Raw genomic sequence first — 20,492 nt, 5'->3', positions numbered from 1 at the left:
TCAGTGAGTCAAATTGACAAACCTTTACTGAGGCATGTGGAATCTAAAGCACATTATTCAATGTGAAGGAGAAATCTATAAAACAAATAAGAGAATGATGAGATTTAGAAATGGAAGAAGCAGACAAATGATTAACAATAATTAAAACTCTGAAGAAATAAGCTATTCACCTTTTAAAATTAACTTTAGGTACAGGGGCTCCATGGGTTACAAAGACCTAACTTAAAGGAATCAAACTTTATATAAATTCTCCACTAAAGTTTTGAAGAATATTTCAAGGTAGTATTTAAGAGTTTTGTGGTATTCATTAACAACTGGATGCAATATATATTTTATCAGATTATGGGGAGTGCTAGGGTGAATATTGAATGAATTATGGAAAGTGTATGTAGAGTGATGTGATATGGTTATCTTTAGGAAGTGGGCCATTCTGACTTGTGGAAGAATTGGAAAGGAAGCCTTGCATAACCCAGGACTGCTTGCAATTGCAATGAGTACTTATAACATTGCATTAGTGTGGTTATCAAGTTACCACGTAACTTGTGGGCAAGTTCACACTTGTGTTTCATAAGCAAATTGACTAGTGAAGTACTGATGCATTGTTGAACTTCATGTTTTCATTTCTCTCCTATGTAAAACTATAACTGTGGATACTGGAAATTATTGCCTGATGTTTTTCCCCTCACAACACCCACACTTTCATCAATAGTTTTAGCATAAGATCCATGCTGACATACTTCAATAATGCTCTTTAAATGAATTATTATAAATTTGCCACTGTTAGTAATGAGACTTACTAATAATGTTTACAATTAATTAATAATGTTTGAGGTTACATTATTAATCCTACATATTAAAGTTAAAATATTGTATATTAAACTGGAAATAGTTCTTTAATGTGTTGGACACAGTGTTATATTGAGGAGAGAATAAAAGTGGAAATGATTTGAGAAAATGTGTCTAATTGTAAAGCTTCTTTCACTTTGGAAAGTGGCTCAAAATAAATTAATAGGTAGAGTTTGCAGATCTTGGTAGACCGGGTAACATGATAATTATGCATTATTGTTGGTAGTTCAGTGTCATACAGTAGAGAATGTGAAGTAATAGGACAACACATTGGGATCGTTATTATTTCATTAAAGTGGAATGGACATTTGAAGTTTTCTTGCTAAGCTTATTTGAGTTGTTCATTTAATATCATCCCAGTATATGAGTTGTCTTTGAGGAAGTTTAATAAAGCAATCTGTTCTTTTCTCGTGATGGCTTGCAGTAAAGCTTTGGTTCACTGTACTTGATACAAGTGAGCATTTAATATTGTCGATGGAATTGTATTTATCTAGCATAGCTGTTCTGTGTCTTCCCCCTTAAGAGAAAATTCAACTTATTGCTGTTACGCTTCATCTTGTTATTAGAAACAGTAGTTTGCATTCATATTGTGCCTTCAACATAAGAAAACATCCCAAGGCTCTTCGTTGGAACATAATGGGAGAAATGTTGGCAGTGAGCAAAAGGAGTTATTAGGATAGGATGAATGACTAAAAACTTAGGTAAACAAGTAGAAAGTCTTAAAGAAAAGGAAGGATGCTAAAATAACATTTTGAAATGTAAAAAAAATAGCTTAATAGGAGAAGTAGCATATAGTTCTAAAATAACTTTAAAGCCCATTCAATTCCATTGATGCAACACTATTTCTTGATGTATGCTGTAAAGTTCCTAATCACCGCATAAAATCATAGTAACTTCAATGCAGTCCTGTTGGAAGGAGTTGGGTTTATAGAATCTGAAGGTTACCCTTGTGTGTTTCTTGTGCATGTGCATAAATGTACATGACTGTTCCTTATTTACAAAGGGTTGAATTCCTGGAATATATAGTTGAATTGAATAGTTGGTACTAGTATTGGTGGGTGCAATGCACTATTCTTTAGAACAGAAAATGACTTCATAAATAGAAGTCTTCCCTAAAGAGCACCTGGCATTACAGCACCAACTTGTTTCTAAGTGGAAGAGTTCCTGAGCTAGTATATTTCTATTGAAGTTGCTGTTTCCCCATCACTTAGTGTTACTCACAGAAAAACACATTAAAATGGCACATGCGATAGTTACTGAATTCCAAGAGTTCCTGAATTAAGAGAAAGGATAGTAAGTTAGTTGTTAGTTGACAATTTGAGACCATAAGATATAGGAGCAGAATTAAGCTATTTGACCTATTGAGAATTTATTTTATGGCAATAAACCAGGGCCATGTCGGAAAAATAAAACTATGAAAATGAAGTTATAAACTATGGAGACTGTTGTATCCATTTCTCTATGCAGAAACATACCTGAGGTGCTGAGTGTTTCACCTTCATTTTTGTTCTAGTTTTGTTTGAAGCTGTAGTACCCAGTATATTAGCATTGATGAATCGACGCTTGATCAACATGCATTAAGGTAGCTACTGTATATAATAGTTCTTTTATACTTCATTTGCTAACTGTATGTTGGGGGAACTATCACATTTGGGGGAACTATCACAATTTGTTGAGCAAGACTTTTTCATTGACATCTGAAGTCTCTTGTGTCTCCATTATTTAAATTTGAGTAATGTTTAAACCATTTATCCATCTGCTATAATGTGACAACCTCCCCAAAGTGTGACATGACAAGTTCTTTCCAAAACCGAAAGTGCAAGACCTATTACACATGCACAAGCTTTAGTTGTCTTTGCTGGAAAACAATCTGCATCAAACAATTCTGTCCTCACTTGAGATCCAAAGAAAATCACAGAAAATTGCAACAAAATTAAATCAATCGGTATTCGGAAGATGTCAAATAATACAAATTCAATGGAAACTTCAGATCTTTCCAGGATATTAAAATTAAAGTGCCTTTATTCATGAAAAGGTTGATCTGAGCATCATTTTATGATCTTTTTACCAGTGATAAGCCACATTGGATGTAAAGAATGAATATTATGTAATTTTTTTAACAAGGAAACATCTCAACAAAACAGCAAGATCAAGAAATGGACAGTTGATTTTTGAGTTGAGACCCTTCATGTGGAGTCTGAATGAATGGTATTAACCCAGAGTGTCGAGTGTTAATTTCCCTCCACAGATGCCGACTGACCTGCTGAATTCCTCCACCAGTTTGGTTTTTTTTTGCTTTTAAGTAATTTTGTCATAATAGTGATGTGAGATTTTGCCCATGTAAGTACTTGTAGATTTAAGTTGTATGTTATAGGTTTTTCTGTTTCCTTACTTTTCTAGTGGAAAGGTGACCAATGAGGCAAATGGTGAAGTTAAATTGGAGGTGGAGCCAAAGGAGACCGAAGTTGTGGCTGGAACCATTTTGGAGGCACAGATTGTAAACAATAGTGATCATGTGTTATCCAGCTTAAACGAAAAGCAAAGTGATAAGCCTGGTGAGTATCAATATTCTTTCTCTTCTATTACTAAAAAGCATTATTAAGATTTAAGTAAGTGGATGCACCATACAATATTAAAATTCTGCCATTTTTTTTAAAGATCTAATATTTCTTATGATTGAGGGACTGCCATTTAGATTAGATTAGATTCAACTTTATTGTCATTGTGCCGAGTACAGATACAAAGCCAATGAAATGTGTCAGCATCTGACCAGGAATGTAAAGAATAGTGTATTTACAAAATAACTGCGAATAAAAAGTAAGTGCTACAGCACACAAATATAAAAGTACTGAGACAGTACAATATGGGTGCAATACTACTTAGTGCTGTGATGTGAGGTTCATCAGGGTGACAGCCTCAGGGAAGAAGCTCTTCCTGTGCCTGCTGGTGCGAGAGTGGAGGTTCCTGTAGCGCCTACTGGATAGGAGGAGAGTAAAAAGTCCATGGTTAGGGTGAGATGCATCCTTGATAATGCTTTTCGCCCTGCCCAGGCAGCATTTGCTCCTCAGTCTCATGTATTTACCATGCAGTTATTAAGGTTGAAATAGTTATATGCAAGTATTATCCAATACTTACATATGACTATGCTTTCTCAGCCCTATATTCCACTCACATGCTTATTTGGTTCTTTTAGGGGCACAACAGAATCTTGTCCACTATCCCCTTTAGTAGGGTATTAACCACTCACTGCCTAAAAAGTTACAGAAAGGAAAACTGTTCTTTTGCTGATTACTGTCATTCAATGCTTCCACTGTTTCATGACCCAATTAAAATTTTGCTCTCCTGACTTGCTCTTTCAAGGAGAACAATCCCAGCTTCCATAGTCAGTATTCATAAACTAAACTTTTTCATTTCCTCTGATCTTCCTAATATATTTCTCCTACACCCACTGTAAGGTATGCACTAATGTGTTGTCTGGAACAGGACACAGTCCTCAAATGTGACAATAACATGCCAAAGATTTCCTGTGGACATAACAACAGTTTCAATTTATATTGTGTTTGTGTGCAAGACAATCCTGGATTTCCTATTAGATTTGACAGCAAGTATCTTCTGTATGAACACAAGGTTTGGGTAGATTTTTTTTGTTTGGATCTCCATATTTATCCCTTTATTCAGACTGAACTGTGAACTTTAATGGATCTGACAGGCAGCATTGAATCTGTTTTGAAACCTGAACAGAAAAATTATCTTGTATTTCCAGTTGCACAGGATGAATGTAGGTGCTAATGATACAACCTACTTAATATTCTGGGAGATCTCCCATTCCCTCAACCATCCTCTTCTCAAGTGCAAGCTCATTGCATCACATCAACTTGCATCTTTCTGCATTTGAGAAAGATGAAGGATTTGCTGTCATATCTGACACTTTTTTCCCATCCTGATCCCAATTTGCATGATGCGAATAAAGAAAAGTACTTGTATCTATCAGAAGAATTTTTACTAGTGATAAATAAAACCAATAATGAATTTATTTGTTACTAATCCAACTGGTACAAGGACAGTTCAGTATGTTGAAAACATTTGGTTTCAATTATTGTGGAATTTCTGTGGAATTCTGTCCATGAAAAATGCATAAACATGTTCTGATACATTTAAAATCTGTGCATTATTTTCTGATTCAAAGGAGATTTGATTTGTTAAGGTTTCAATTTGTACCTTGGCAGTTGTCTGTTTTTATTCTTTTTATTCAGATCATAAAGAGAATGTGACTGTGGACAGCACAACAACAGAACAAGTTAATTGCCCAGCTCTGGATAACAAAGAAGATGGTTCAGCTGCAGCTAAAAAGAGCAAAAAGCATAAACACAAGCATCACCACAAGCACAAAAGTAAGAAGAAAAAGAAAAAGAAGAGGAAAAAAGATAAGAAAAGAGACTCTAGGTCTCGGTCAAAATCTCAAATAAGTTTGAAGTCAGGCTCTGACTTAAAATTACGGCCACAATCGCAATCAAAGTCCACCTCCAAATCTCCTTTACACACTGAATGTAACAGCAGAGTGAGTGAAAATTGCTCCCTTTTGATGAAATCGGCTAATTTTGGGTCAAATAAAAATGCTGTTGCTGAAGCAATTGATGTGAATACGGTTGTACCAGTAAAAGTTGAGAAAGAATGCTTGCTGGCTGAAATTAAGTCATTCTCTCAAGACAATTGTAAGACAGATCAACATGCAAAAGAGAACTGTACTGTTGACACAAATAATGGTAATGAATCTGCTACTACTGGAAATATTTCTGAATTGTTGGCTGCACAATCAACCTGTGAACAAGACCAAACATCTAAATTCATTCATGATAGAAGTTCGAGCAATGAACAGTCTAAATCTAGTCAGATTGTTGAGGAAAATAATAAACGTGATCAACCTGAAGAAAGGAGAACTAAAAGAAGTCGGTCAAGATCTCTTTCAAAGTCATCAAAACATCACAAGTCCCAGTTGCACTCCCATTCTCATCATTCTCCTATAAGAAAATCCCGTGCCAGCTCAAGTAGTAGACATGAATCAAGAAGTTCCAGAAAAAAGCCATCACCAGCACGACATAGATCAAAGTCAACCTCGAGGGAACGAAAGAAGCACACAGAATCATCCCCAAAGTCTAAAAGGAAAGCATCTAGATCTCGTTCTATTACAAAAAAAGAACAACGGTCAAAGTCAAAATCTCGTTCTCCTTTACGGATACGCCACAAATCAAGATCAGACTCTTTGGCAAGGTCCCAATGTCAGTCTAAATCAATATCACGGCACCGTTCTAGGTCCAGTTCGCGTTCAAAACGCAGGAGTAGAACTCGTTCAGGATCTTCCCGGCGATCAAGATCCAGGGTAAAACGATCACACTCACCAAGACCCAAGTCAAGGTCTAAAGACCGGGTATGTCATCGATCAGCTTCCAGAGGATACCTCAGTCAGCTTGTGAGGACACGGAGATCACCTGATTGGCGAAGACGATCCAGATCTCCTTTAAGGAGAAGCACCAGCAGAACAGCTGAACGTCTCACAGATTTGGGTAAGAGGCAGCTTTTTTTTTTTGGAATACGTAAGATGTTTCATTCAGGCTACATTTTTTTAAGATAAGATAAAACTTGATTTATCCCAAAGGAAATTATTTTTGCAAGTTTGCTCAGTCAGAAATACATACTTTAAAATACAAAATGTAAGCATCGAGGTAGGAAAGAAATACAAAAAGTGCATTAAAAAGTAATAGTGCAAAATACAGATGTGCAGTGAAATCATGTACTTAAGGAGAAGGAGTTGTAGTCTTATAGCCACAGGGAGAAAGTGGTGCACCTTGGTGAAACTGTTTGTCCAGTATTTCATGGAGAGGGTGAGAGGGGTTGTCTATAATGCTCCATAGCTTCTTCTGCATCATCCTCTCAGACACAACCACCAGGGAATCCAGTTACACCCCCAGAACGGAACCAGCCTTCCTAACGAGTTTATCGATCTCCTTGGTGTCAGCTGCTCTCACTCACCCTGCTCCCCCAGAAGACCACAACACCGAATAGAATGCTGGCCACCACTGATCTCGTCGAACATCTACAGCATGGTACTGCAGGAGCGGCCTTGGGAAGTACAGTGGGCTCTGTCCCTTCTTGTATAAAGCCCCAGTACTTTTAGTCCAGTTCAGTTGTCTAGGTGAGTTCCCAGGTATTTGTAGTCCTGGATGACTTCTACATCCTTTCCTTTGAGAGAGATGGAATGCAAAGTGTTTACACCCCCTGAAGTCCACTTCCAACTCCTTTGTCTTAGTGATGTTGAGCTGCAGGTGATTCAGCCTATGTCACTCAACAAAGTTGTCCACTGCTTTTCTGTAGTCAGCCTCTTGACCCCGGCTGATAGAGCAGGTCGTATGGTGTTAAAAGCACTGGAGAAATCAAGGAACATGATTCTCACAGTGCTGCCTGGCTCATCCAGATGGATGTAAGCTCCTGAAGCAGGAAGGTAATGGCATTCAACGATTATTGGCTGCAGATTCAGAATCAGGTTTAATATCACTGGTATATGCTGTGAAATTTGTTAACTTAGTGGCAGCAGTATATTACTATACATAATATTTTTTAAAAACTATAAATTACAATAAGAAATATATAAAAGTTAAATTGTTCAGAAAAAGGAAAAAAAATACCGAGGTTGTGTTCATGGGTTCATTGTTTGTTCAGGAATCTAATGGTGGATGGGAAGAAGCTGTTTCTGAAACATGGAGTGTGTGTCTTCAGGCTTCAGTAGTTCCTCTTTGAAGCAGCTATCAGAAATAAGCATGTTCTGGATGATGGGATGCTGCCTTCTTGAGGCATCGCCTTTTGAAGGTGGCCTCTATGCTGGAGAGGCTAGTGCCAATGATGGACCTGGTTGAGTTTTCTACTTCCTGCAGCTTTTCCTGATCCTGTGCAGTGCCCCTCCATATCAGATGGTGATGCAACCAATTAGAATGCTGTCCGCGGTACACCTGTAGAAATTTGTGAGTGTCTTCGGTGACATACCAAGTCTCCTCAAACGCCACTGTTCCTGTAGCTAAAAAGACCAAGGTAACGTGTCTGAACGACTGGTGTCTTGTCGCACTCACCTCAATAATAAGCAAATTCTTCGAGAGGCTGGTCAAGGATTATACCTGCAGCATGCTACTACCCACACTGGACCCCTTACAATTCACCTACTGACACAACCAATTAACAGATGACATAATAGCCACAGCTTTACACATTGTCCTTATACATCTGGAGAAAAAGGATGCTTGTGTGAGAATGCTGTCCTTGGACTACAGTTCAGCAGTCAACACCATAATTCCCTCCAGGGTTGACAAGAAGCTCAGAGACCTTGGCCTTCACCCTGCCTTGCGTAGCTGGATCCTGGTTTTTCCTGTCAGATTGCAGGCAGGTGGTAAGAGTAGGTTCCCTCACCTTTGCCCCTTTGACCCTCAACACAGGTGCACCTCAGAGCTGTGTCCTAAGCCCCCTCCTTAGCTCTCTCTATACCCATGACGGTGTCGCCACTCACAGCTCCAAACTGCTCATTAAATTTGCTGACGACACTACACTGATTGGCCTAATCTCAAATAATAATGAAGCAACCTGCAGAGAAGAAGTCATCACCCTGACACAGTGGTGTCAAGAAAACAACCTCTCCCTCAATGTCACAGAAACAAAGGAGCTGGTTGTGGACTACAGGAGGAATGGAGGCAGGCTGACCCCTATTGGCATCAATGGATGTGGGGTTGAGAAGGTAAGCAGCTTCAAGTTCCTCAGTATAAACATCACTGAGGATCTCACGTGGTCCGTACATGGCAGCTGTGTGGTAAAAAAGGCACAACAGTGCCTCTTTCACCTTAGACAGTTGAAGAAGTTTGGTATGGGCCCCCAAATACTAAGTATTTTCTAAAGGGGCACAATTGAGAGCATCCTGACTGGCTACATCACTGCTTGGTATGGGAATTGTGCTTCCCTCAACCGCAGGACTCTGCAGAGAGTGGTGTGTGGCAGCCCAGCGCATCTATAGATGTGAACTTCCCACTATTCAGGACAATTACAAAGACAGGTTTTTAAAAAGGGCCCGAAGGATCATTGGCGACCTGAGTCACCCCAACAAACAGTTCCAGCTGCTACCATCCGGGAAATGGTACCGCAGCGTAAAAGCCAAGACCAACAAGCTCTGGGACAGCTTCTTCACCAGACCATCAGACTGATAAATTTATGCTGATACAATTGTATTTCTATGTTATATTGATTGTCCTGTTGTACATACTATTTATTATAAACTACTATAAATTGCACATCGCTCATTTAGACGGAGATGTAAGGTAAAGATTTTTACACCTCATGTATATGAAGGATATAAGTAATAAAGTCAGTTCAGTTCAACTGTCCTAACTTCTTCATAATTGCATCAGTATGTTGGACCCAGGCTAGATCTTCAAAGATGTTGACACCTCGGAACTTTAAATTGCTCACCCTTTCCACCTTAAGATTAGTTGGTTCTGTTGCCACATAGCTCCAGGGACCTGAACTATTGAACGGTCTGTGGAGTCTGGGGGAATGCAAGTGTTCCAAGGGCTGGGATAGATTGACTTACCATCACTTATACAGTGAATTCTGGTTAATTGGGGCACATTGGGACTAGTACATTTTGTCCAATTAAATGGCTACACCAATAGTTTCATAGAAATAGTTAAAGGCTATAAAAAAAAGATGGAACTACCATTTAACTGAGTAATATATTATTTATTTAAATGAAATTTATGTATTTAAATGAAATACAGAAAAAATTAGAACACTAACAATACTACTACAGTACTATAAAACAGTATTAGTTCTTAAAATTAGTTCTTAAACGGAGGTACTCATCCAGTGTAAGTTCCTGTGTTGATTGACTATAAATGAACAAAGTCAATGCAGACATCTAGTGCAGATAATCGATTCAGTGCTTTCTTTGAACCTGATAGTGTTTTGAGTTTGTAGCTATGAGAACCATTTGGCGTGGCCCAATTTTTTTTTAAGAAGGCTTGTTTCATCAGCATTGCAGATACCATCCGCACAAAATTTTTGAAGCATCAGGAAGTTTTATAGATTTCCATGTTTCTGCACTTACAGCATCACCATGTGCTTTCTTGAATTTAATGTGGTGCCAGTTTTTCCATCAAGCCAACCAACTATCTGTTACTTTAAAATCTTTGAGACCAGCTTCTTCTCTAGTTCTACTGACTTGTTTTGCTTTAACATTGGTCCACTGAGACAGACAGACACACACACACACACACACACACACACACACACACACACACACACACACACACTTTATCCAGTTACAATGGAAAACTATTAATTGAGATCCTCTTCAACATCTGGATCTGTAGCTTTTCTATAGATGCTGCCTGGCCTGCTGAGTTCCTCCAGCACTTTTTGTGTGTTGCTTGGATTTCCAGTATCTGCATATTTTCTCTTGTTCATGATTAGATTACTACACTGCGAAGCCTCTTCCAGGGATGCTTATCCTGAAGAAGTTTAAATCTTCCCTTTGATGGGAGTTCAATGAAACCCTCTTTCTCTTCTCCCCCTCTGTGATCTCTGCGGCATCCTGACTCTTTGATCACATGTTCACCCAGATCTGCCACCACAGCCATGTATCCTTCCTGAGAACATGTCTTTGCTGCCAGCTTGTACCAGTCATTTTTTTTTCCTCCAGTCTCGATGAAGGGTCTCGGCCCAAAACATCCACTGTACTCTCTTCCATAGATGCTGCCTGGCCTGCTGAGTTCCTCCATTTTGTGTGTGTTGCTTGGCTCTGTAGCTTCTTGCTTCTGTTTTTGGGGTGTTCCCTGTTATTCCTTGCGTAATGCCCTTTCTTCCTACAGCTCATCTTGCAGATGTATCAAGTGTGCAATTGTAGATCTCAGTTATCTTTGCTAGGTGACGATGAGTGGTGTTAGGTGGATAGTTTTTAATTTGTTCCAGTAGAGTAATTTTTTCGCCGAGTGTCAAGTCTTTTCATGGCATTTTGGCAAGGGTCTGAAAGATTTTAATAAAAATACAAAATTATTAAAAATGACTGCACTTTGAATCAGAGCTCATAACAGAAACATACGCAACTGTTTGTTCTAAGTGCGGTGCAGTGTCTAATGGCCACGTAGGTGCACGTGACTGATGCTAGTTAGAAACAGTTTGGTAAGTTTCCTGTCTCAATTAGTGGCATGGGGCCTCAAATAAACAAAGGGAATCTCGGCTATTTTCTTGATTGTTTTTGTTCCTTGAGTTGTCCCAAATAAGCGACTGCCCTGATTAACCGATGGCCCAATTAACCAGAATCCACTGTATTAAGTGAGAATCCAGATAGATGTTTTGGCCAATTTACACTTTCAATTGCATGTGCAGCTCTATAGTAGACAGGTACATAAGCAACTTCCCTCCCCTGCAGATGTGTGAATTTCGATTTTCTTTTCCATATCCGAGTTTTTAGGACATATGTTTCGATTGACTAGCTTAGAAGAAATTGACTTGATGTTGCTTAGGTTGTCATTAGTAACAAGAGTTACTGGCATTCCAACATGTCTGGATTCAGTTGAATATCCCAGAGGTAATAGGGGATGGTATGGTTAACTCATAGTACCACTCGTAATTCTTGATCTAATAATAATATTGAACATTGATACCTAAAAATGGGATTAATATAGTTTGTGGTGTTAACGTGCGTTTTTGAAATCACAACATGATGAATTCTTCCACAGAAGCCTGATTTGGAGAAACACAGAATTAGAATGATTTAAAAAAAATAAACCAATGGGTATTTTTCCCCCTTTTGTACAGATAAAGCACAGTTGTTAGAGATAGCAAAAGCCAATGCTGCAGCCATGTGTGCCAAAGCTGGAATGCCTCTGCCAGCAAATCTGAAACCTGTTGTGCCTCTTGTTAAAGAAGTGATCACCAAAAAAAGGGGTTGTTCATCAATAGAAGAATTCACAGAGGTAAATATTTTGCTTTCCTTTTACTGTTTTCTGGCCACATAATGCCTTAGTTATTTGCACTTTTCCTAACTCCTGATACAGGCAGCTTGAGGCTTTAGAGATTTGGAAAACCATGAAGTACAAGATATTGGGAAGAGTGTTATATTCATGACTTCCAAAGACCGTTCTGAGTCTGATCTTTGTTCTGTGTAACTATTTGAGATTAGGAACTCTGCACTCATTGCCTAGACTTGTGTGTGTGGTATGACTAGAGTATAGGAAGGCATCTAGCTTTTGGGGAGAGGAGAAGGTTTAGCAACATAATCCTGGGAGTAATAGTAAGCCCATGGAAAGGATAATCTCATATTATGTACTTCAGCTGGAGCTTTGCCCAAATCTGCTTGGCTAAAAGTGAATTTTATTCCTTGGTCCCTGTCTCTTGTAGGAAGGGAGAAGGAAGGCAAAAATAATCTCCAAATGATATTTGAACATCTGAAAACAACACTGGTTTTATTTTAGTATTCTAACATAGGCATTCTTAACTTCAGTAGTTTGTGAGACAAATTATGAAACTTAAAATCCAAGTTGGGAGAAAATGCTGCCTATGCATAGTATTCCCCCATCCTTCTCAGAAAAGTTGTTTAACAATATATCTCTATCAAATGGCACCTGAGCTTGAGCAATGGCAACAACCAGACAATTGAGGGTGTAAAAGAAGTTCACAATCATATCAAAAGGTGCACAAGCTCTACATATGTGTGCTTTTGGAATTCTAAGTGTTTATTAATATCTGTCAAAAAACCTCATTGAACCCTCTGATTAAATTTGTACGTATACCCTTTGAGATCAAATAGTAATTTTTTTCTGTATGCTTGGATTAATGGTCAAGATCTTGCTGGATTTTGCAGCAGTTCCATGGTGATCTGGCATTATTTGTCCACTTAATGGCAGGAAGTTTGCTACGTTGTATGCAGATCTGATCACAAGTGCCAAACTTGTTGATGATTCTGGTGGTGGATCTAACACTACTCTTAGCTCTGAACTTGCAGGAATTTCTCCTGCATTGAAGTTGAGGAATCTTTTTATAGATGGAGTTGTAAACGCACCCATTTGAAAATAGATTTTATCGTTTCATGAAGAAAGGTAAGAATAAAGTAAGTTACACTTTTTAATTGTGTTTTCAGGTAATCTTTATACATAAAGAACCATAGAAATGTACAGCCCAAACAGGCTCGTGATACATTTTGTCTGTGACCATCTTGTCTATACCATTTGCTGCATTAGGCCCATTTCCCTCTTCCTATCCAAGTAAATGCCCATGTCTTTCATGTGTTGCTTGGATTAAATTCGTATCAGTCATTACTTCTCAACTGTCCTATTGTATTTTTTAAACAACTTTCTTCGCTGTCTATGACTCCAATTTTCATGTCGTCTGCAAACTTTCTAATCATTTGCCCTTTATTGTTATTAGGTCACTTATATTTGCTTTTAAAGAAAGTGCAAAGGTCCCAGCACAGATCCCTGCATTAGACCACTTATTACAGATTTCTTTCACCTCTACCTTCTGTCAACCAGCCAAATTTGCATCCAGTTCACTATCATGCCTTGGATCCCTTGTGCCTTAACCTTCAGAGCCAGCCTACTATGCAGGATCAAAGACAATATGGACAATATCCATATGGACAATATCTACCATGTTGCTTTCCTCCATCAACTAGATTATCACAGAAACGATCAGATTTATAGGACTAACTTTTGAGTATTTTGGAGGAATTTTATTTTTAAAATGTACTTTTTTAATTGCTGTTCTGAATGTCAAGGAAATTCAAAGGCATTGGGGAAAATTTGCAGCTTGATGAATGGTGAAATAAGTGGTGTGCCTTTGGTGCTGCTGTTATTGGAGATCTGAGCAGTTTGATGAGCAGAACTCATCTTAGCCTTTCAGTATGACCCTGATTATATAATGCAGGCTTTGCTAGTTGGGAAGAGGGGGCTTTTGTCCACATGTACTCTTTATATGGAAGTTGGACATCAAAATCTGGGTCTATGTTTTTCTCACTCTGAGTCATACTTAATATAGCCATGAAAATACTAGATAGCTATTAGAAGGAACAATGGCTGTTTCCTTCTCTTCAAACTTCATTCTCCTCACCAATCTAGGGATAGAAGACTGCTCCTGGCAAATGCTGAGGTATTATTTTTGTGCTGAATTCTCTGCAAACAATAAATGTAGCAATTGCTGGATTTGTTTGCAGAATAAACTTTAAATGATTTTGCTCATGTTGAAGATTGTTTGATTTAGTTGTAGCATCTATATTGTGTGTTCATTCAATGTGTGTATTTGGATACTTCCTTCTCAGAAATGCAAGAAAATAGTCGAAAGCAGCGATGATAATGAATTGGGTAACAAACCACATCTCTCTGAAGAGGATGAACCATTCAGTAGTCAACCAATTAAAGTTAATGAACTGAAACCCATTTCTTTCAGCTTGAGTGTAAGTAATTTATGCATTAATGGAACCAAGTCATAGGTGGTTTAATTTGTGTTTTATTATTATCCAAGGGGTGTAATCAGCTTAGATGGATGCTCGACAGCTAAAAATAACATCAGTTTAGCACACAGCCATGCACAATTAGATCATGGGCTCAATTCTGAATCAGTGCTCAAGGAGGGTGTTCCCAGACAAGATAACAATTGGCTTTCTAATGATCGGTTTCTAAAGATCTGTGTTATGTAATCAAAAATCAGTTTCCATCCTAATCATGTTTTGTGATTCCATTGGAAAGTGGACACAAAATGATAAGTAAAATCACAGCTTTTTATCTAGGTCTGCTACCATCAATGGTTAATTGGCCAGCTCCTCCTTTAATGGAGTCAAATGTCATGAAGAATTTCATTAATGTACTTTAAGGTAGCAAGTGCCCTACCCTAGGAATAAATTTTCTGCAAAATATATAAGCTTAGAAAATTTAAGGTTATCATTTGACTGAATATTAATTTACTTTTTGAAAAGAGTTCCAGATTTCTGCTACCACTCTAGATAGAAACAATTCCTAACTTCTGAAAGGTCTGGGCCTACTTGTCCAATGCATAAAGTTTTTCCTCTGTCCATTATATCAGACCCCATCTTTGCAATGTGAAAATTGTAAATCAAATTGCCCCTTAAACATCTAAATTTGTTGCTTAGCTTTTGATTTACCTAACCCTTTTACCTTTCGTACTTTGGTGATTCTTATTACCTACTTTGTCAACTTTTACTATTCAGTATATCTCGCCCAGTCTTATGGGCCTGTGCTAGTTACTGCTTTCTTAAATTTTTGGATTTTTCTTGCTTCTTGAATTATCCAATGTTTTTCTGAAATTGAACCATTTGCTCTTTTTAAGATTATAGACTGTATCATGTTAAATTCTTTCATATACCCTCTCAAATGTTCTATTGTGGTTTTAGAGATTAGCAAATTCATCCAGAGTTCCATAGATAGTTTTGTTTCATGGAGGTCAGCCTCAAACCCCAGTTCCAAACTGTCTCCTGTTGTTTGTTTCCATTCAGACTCCACATTGATGTTGATTTGTATTAAAATTGGAATAGAGAATTTCACAATATATTTGGGATTGTGAACTAATCTTGGCTCACACTATGATAAATATGATGCTATGTCCTGTTTCCTTGTTAGTTCTGTGAATAATGGGCTAGCTTAAACTGATGATTAGCTGAAGGCTCTGTGGGGACATATCACCTAGTTACTATATATTATCGGCTAATTCTGGGCTTCTACTCTTGCTCACTGCAGCATGGAGGTATAGAATGTGCTTTAAGTCAGATATGCTTGCATCTAATCTTTCAATTGTTACCTGGACTCTACAGAGTCTAGGAATGGTTTCTCATCAAGAGACTGGGAGCACTTTGTATCTGGTCCCCAATTTTTACCAAGCTGACATTTGTTTAAATATGATTGTAGATTTTCTTTAAAATGGTAAATGAAGCTAAGTGGTTTTTGTTCTATTATTTTAGCTAATAATCTTAAACACTTATTAAAAATTTTAATTTTTTTTGATTGTTTCCTGAATAGCCCTGATAGAGGATATTTAGAGTTGAGGAAAAAAAATAACAGCATAAGCTGTCATAGGTTATCAGTATGGTCCACTACCTGAAATCGCGTTGATGCAAATGGCCCATTTAATTTTGCTGTGGCAAATTAGAAGCTACAAGGCCAACAAAAATGGTGAGAAGCTGGTGTAGTATGAGGATATACAGTATATCTGGATGCCCTGCCTCAATACTGTTGGAGCTTTTGTTTCAGAAAAGACGCAGTAAACAAACACCAGAAATACCCTTTTAGTTATAAGGTAGTGTTTTTATTATCGTCTTTAGGAAATGTAACCTCTTTTACTTAACCCTGCCCCCTCTCCACCCTCTGCTAAAATCAAGCATACCTTTGCTACATGCATATTTTCTGCAATTGTGTTTTCTTTCACTTCTACAATTACTGTTGGGGCCTGTGAACATTGTATATTGGCCCAACTGTGCCATTTTATAAGGGTTGTGGCAGGTGCAACATGGGTAGAATTCAACATGTGAAATTCATTGAACTATGCAAGAAAATTTCAAAATTTACAGATCGATAACCTGTTGGTACTGAATTCTACAAAGAAAACCAACTCTGAGATTGGCTATTTGTTAAGTTTGAACTGATTTCTTTGATTATTTTAGAATTTACTGTTATGTGTTTGTCACACTTGTCACTTCCATTATAAAATCCTTTGCCATTCATATTTCAAATTAGATCTGCTAGCTTAAAGTTGCCACTTTGTGGGGCATTTCTTAGCTTTCTTTAGTTCAAGTGCTTGTTGTTCCTTAAACATTTTGGCATATAGTAATGCTTTCAAATAAACTTATCAATAACTTATTTTAAATCTGAAGTTTTTTGATAAGATGATTCATTAATGCCGCCACCTTCTCTATGCCTCACTCTCAACCCACTTTCTTCAGTACTCCATTCCAAAACCATGCAGGCTTAAGGTTTCAATTTGAGTCCACCTAGCACAATCTCATGAGTGAAGGCTTGTGAGTTGGATGAGCTCTAATCTTAGTGATTGGCAGTTATCAATACTCTGCCTATTTGCTTTTTTAATGTTGCTCCCCATCTACACATGGCAGAGCTAGTCAAAGTCCTGGATTAACACTTCTTGAATACATCTGAATTATGTGAAGCAGTAATGCACAGATACTTGCAATGCATTACTTTTTTATTTGACTGATTTCTAGTGGGTCTTTAAAAACAGTAAATGAAGGTTTTAGTGACAATTGTCTTGGGGTTTAAAGCGGATATTTGAGAGATCTGTGAAAGATCTTTGTGGTCCAGGAAGATCTCGGCTGACTTCCAGTCCCTAGTAAATTAGCTCATTTCATTTGGAATGCCAGTGAGGTGTATATATAATAGATCAAAGTTCCAGGAATAAGAAAGGAAACATGTTCACCATACACTTCACTGACTTGATCACTATCCTGTGACTCCTGTTGTTGTTTATGCCAAGTCCTGGGTACCTGTGCAGATTTGGTTACAGAAAATTATGTTAGCACTGTGAGAATATTGGTGGGAGGAATAAAACTTGTAATCTTGACTCAAAATTGTTTCTTAATATGTTTTTCTGCCATCCCCCAGACTTCTCTATTTAAACCATTGTCCAGCCACCCACAGTAGAAACCTTTTGCAGGTGCTATGTCTGCAGCAATGAAGATTGTGGTTCAAGCTTGGTTCCAGTGAGCACATTGAAATTCATTTTGATACTGAGTTGTGTAGTTTCAGAGAAATCCACCTGAAGCACCTGATACTCGTTGTTTACTTTTCTGAAAATACTCCTTCTAATATGACGGAGCAATGGATCGACTACTTCAGGCTTGTTTTCCTCAAGGTTGGAAAAAAAACATCCAAAACTGAACTCTTCTTCAGATGTTTTATGATACTTCCCATTTAAACCGGAATAAGTAGAAGTAGCTTATTCCAAAGACAAGAGTTGAAGTTGTCCCATGTTTCCCAGGAAGGATCAATGCAGATTCCTCCCTGTTTTGTAAGACACTGATGCAAAAAATGTGGCATTGCACTTCAGCTAACCTCAGAAGAATTAAATTCATGTTCTTGATAAAAGACATACTGCTTCAGCTAGAAACATTACATGATGTGATCTATAGTTTCCAGGTGTGTTTGTGCTTTATTCCTGCTGCTGGAGGAAAAAATTATTTTTTCATATTCTTCAATATGTAATACATCTTGGCAATTGTTTGATACTGCTAGCTTTTTTAGTTTTGTGTCTTTCATTCCAGAACATCATTTGCTGTCATCTCTGTAATAAAATTATTACACTAATATCTTGTGAATATAGTTTTAATTTTCTCACTCCTACCCCACCTCCTCAAAAGTGCTATTCCAGGTTGGTATGTAAACCACAAGTCAGCCATCATGGGTACATAAAGAGTTTGAGACCAGAAAAGGTCATTTTTCTTGAACAGCCCAATCCCAAGTTTGGAAGTTATACACCTTGATGTTACATCTACCTTGATGTATAGAGATGTTGGACCCTGTTTTGTTCCATCTAAGAATTTCAGTTTAGCGTAGAGCACACATGAAGATCGAATCTACAGTGTAGCTTGTTTGTTTGACCAGTTATCAATAATTATGTTTACCCATTTCCTTTTAATTTTATCTGGATTAAAACTTATTTTTCATTCTCTCTTTTTGAACTAGCCATTTCTGAAGTTTTCACAATGAATCTGCCTTCAGTAAAATGTATCATGTCTTTCATTCTCTCAACTGCCTGGGTGCAGTTGTATCTAACTGATATGTTTTTCCTCAACTTGTTAAAGTTAAATACCCACTCAAGTTATTTAGCAGTAGACAGAATTTTAAATTGTTTATTTCTTTTTTAACTGCTAATGCTTCATTCATCTGTTTCTTTTTGAAAAGTGGCTTTAATATCATGCTTTCATTGTACACCTTCTGGGAGTATGATCGAGTTCCTATGAGGTATGTTCTCCACAGTAGAACTCTCTACATAAAGCTGCTTATTTTCTTCTCTCTCTAAAATCAATTTCTTCATTTTCCCCAACTTTTTCCTCTTAACTCTTTCTCCTGAAAAACAAGACTCAAGTTGTATCATAGCTGCACATTCTTTTTGTAGATGTGACTTTTACCATTTCTTCAAATCATTAGCCCAACTCCTAAGTCCAGTGCTTTATACAAGGAGCACTTGCATGGACAATAGGTTGTGGACTGCAGCTGTGCTGAGGTAATTACCGGTTACTACTACCAGCTCTGCCATTATCGGTGGGATAAACAAACTAAAATCCAGGGAGTACTTATGAGATGTCCTGCTGAATGCCACATTAGGTAATGTTCTTAGCTGTTGAATCATCAGAGACTGGCTATTTCATTTCACAATTGGAAGAATGTAGTCTCATTTCATATTAGTCTTCCACTAGAGTTTTAAAAAATCTTATCACAATTTCAAACTGATGAAGAATTTTTATTCTGGTGTTTAGTAACCAAATACTGGAAAATTCCCATCTGGGCAATCAGTATTATTACATGGTTAAAATTAGAACCTTGTTTCTACCCAATCTTTTTTTCCCAATTTCAGTCGTGAGAATTTCTTTACACTTTTTCTTATTGTGCAAATAATAGGGATTTTCTTGGGCTTCCAATTTAAAATTGCATAAATCAGTTAAAGATCTTCAAATTTAAATTTTAAGGTAGATAACCCTGGGATCTTACTTAATATACTGACAAATGGTAAACTGGAAGGTGCTTAGAATTGGTGGGATACCAGCGGGTATTGTTCTCTTTGCAAGGCAGATAAAAACAACCAAAGGTTATCAAAGTATTAATTGAGTTTTACAGAATTGCAATTTTTTAAGTTAATTTTTTTTTATTTGTAAAGTTAATGTCCTCATGGCAGATATTTAAATATACTAAATGTATCAATGCATTCAAACATATTTGGGAAGTAGAAAAACAATGAATGTTGGTAATCTGGAATAAAAGCACACAATGCTGGAAAATCTCAATGGGTTAGATAGTATCTGTGGAGAATAAACAAAATTAACTTTTTAGGTCAATGAACTGACTTCATCCTGAGACATGACTTCATTTCCCTCACCACAGGTACAGCTTGACCAGTGGAGTAGTTCCAGCACTTTCTGTTCTGAGACCACCGTGTTTGGCTGAATTTTGCGCTATTTCATATCTGAACGCAGAAAGGGGTAGTTTGTTTGACGATGGAAAACATCTACAGCGAGCTTGATTTCAGTCTTGCAGTATTTTTTGCATGCCTTTTTCAACAAGTTTCCGAACGTAGGGAACAAATTCAAAATGTTAATGTCCAACACATAGTTTTTTAATTCTCAGCTTGTTCCTTCAGCATCCATAAGGAGTGAAACTAAAGTTTCAGTTTGATACATTTTCAGAGAATCAAAGGAAATTTTGAACAAATTTTATTGGCTTGAGTCATTAACTCAGTTTCATTTTCCACAGATGCTGACTGAATTGCTGAGTATATCCAGCACTTTGATTTTATCTCAGATTTCTGACATCTGTATTTTTTTTATTTTCAGATTAAGAACCCTTTTAATTTTATGAAATAAATTCTAATTTGGAAAGCGTAAT

General features: G+C 37.4%; 1 protein-coding gene across 6 annotated transcripts in view; it reads left to right on the top strand.

The window, feature by feature from the left end:
• The window catches only part of LOC140198874 (uncharacterized), a 52,587-nt gene that overhangs the window by 7,796 nt on the left and 24,299 nt on the right, over positions 1–20,492 (top strand). For all 6 annotated transcript variants that reach the window (XM_072260052.1, XM_072260050.1, XM_072260056.1 and 3 more), the window contains exons 2-5: positions 3,247–3,401; positions 5,100–6,407; positions 11,695–11,852; positions 14,192–14,326. In XM_072260052.1, coding sequence (XP_072116153.1) covers positions 3,247–3,401; positions 5,100–6,407; positions 11,695–11,852; positions 14,192–14,326 — 1,756 coding nt within the window. The remainder of the gene's footprint in view (positions 1–3,246; positions 3,402–5,099; positions 6,408–11,694; positions 11,853–14,191; positions 14,327–20,492) is intronic.

Source organism: Mobula birostris, chromosome 6 (assembly GCF_030028105.1).
Source record: "Mobula birostris isolate sMobBir1 chromosome 6, sMobBir1.hap1, whole genome shotgun sequence".
NCBI classification, from domain to species: Eukaryota; Metazoa; Chordata; class Chondrichthyes; order Myliobatiformes; family Myliobatidae; genus Mobula; species Mobula birostris.
This window is presented reverse-complemented; position numbering and strand designations above follow the sequence as displayed.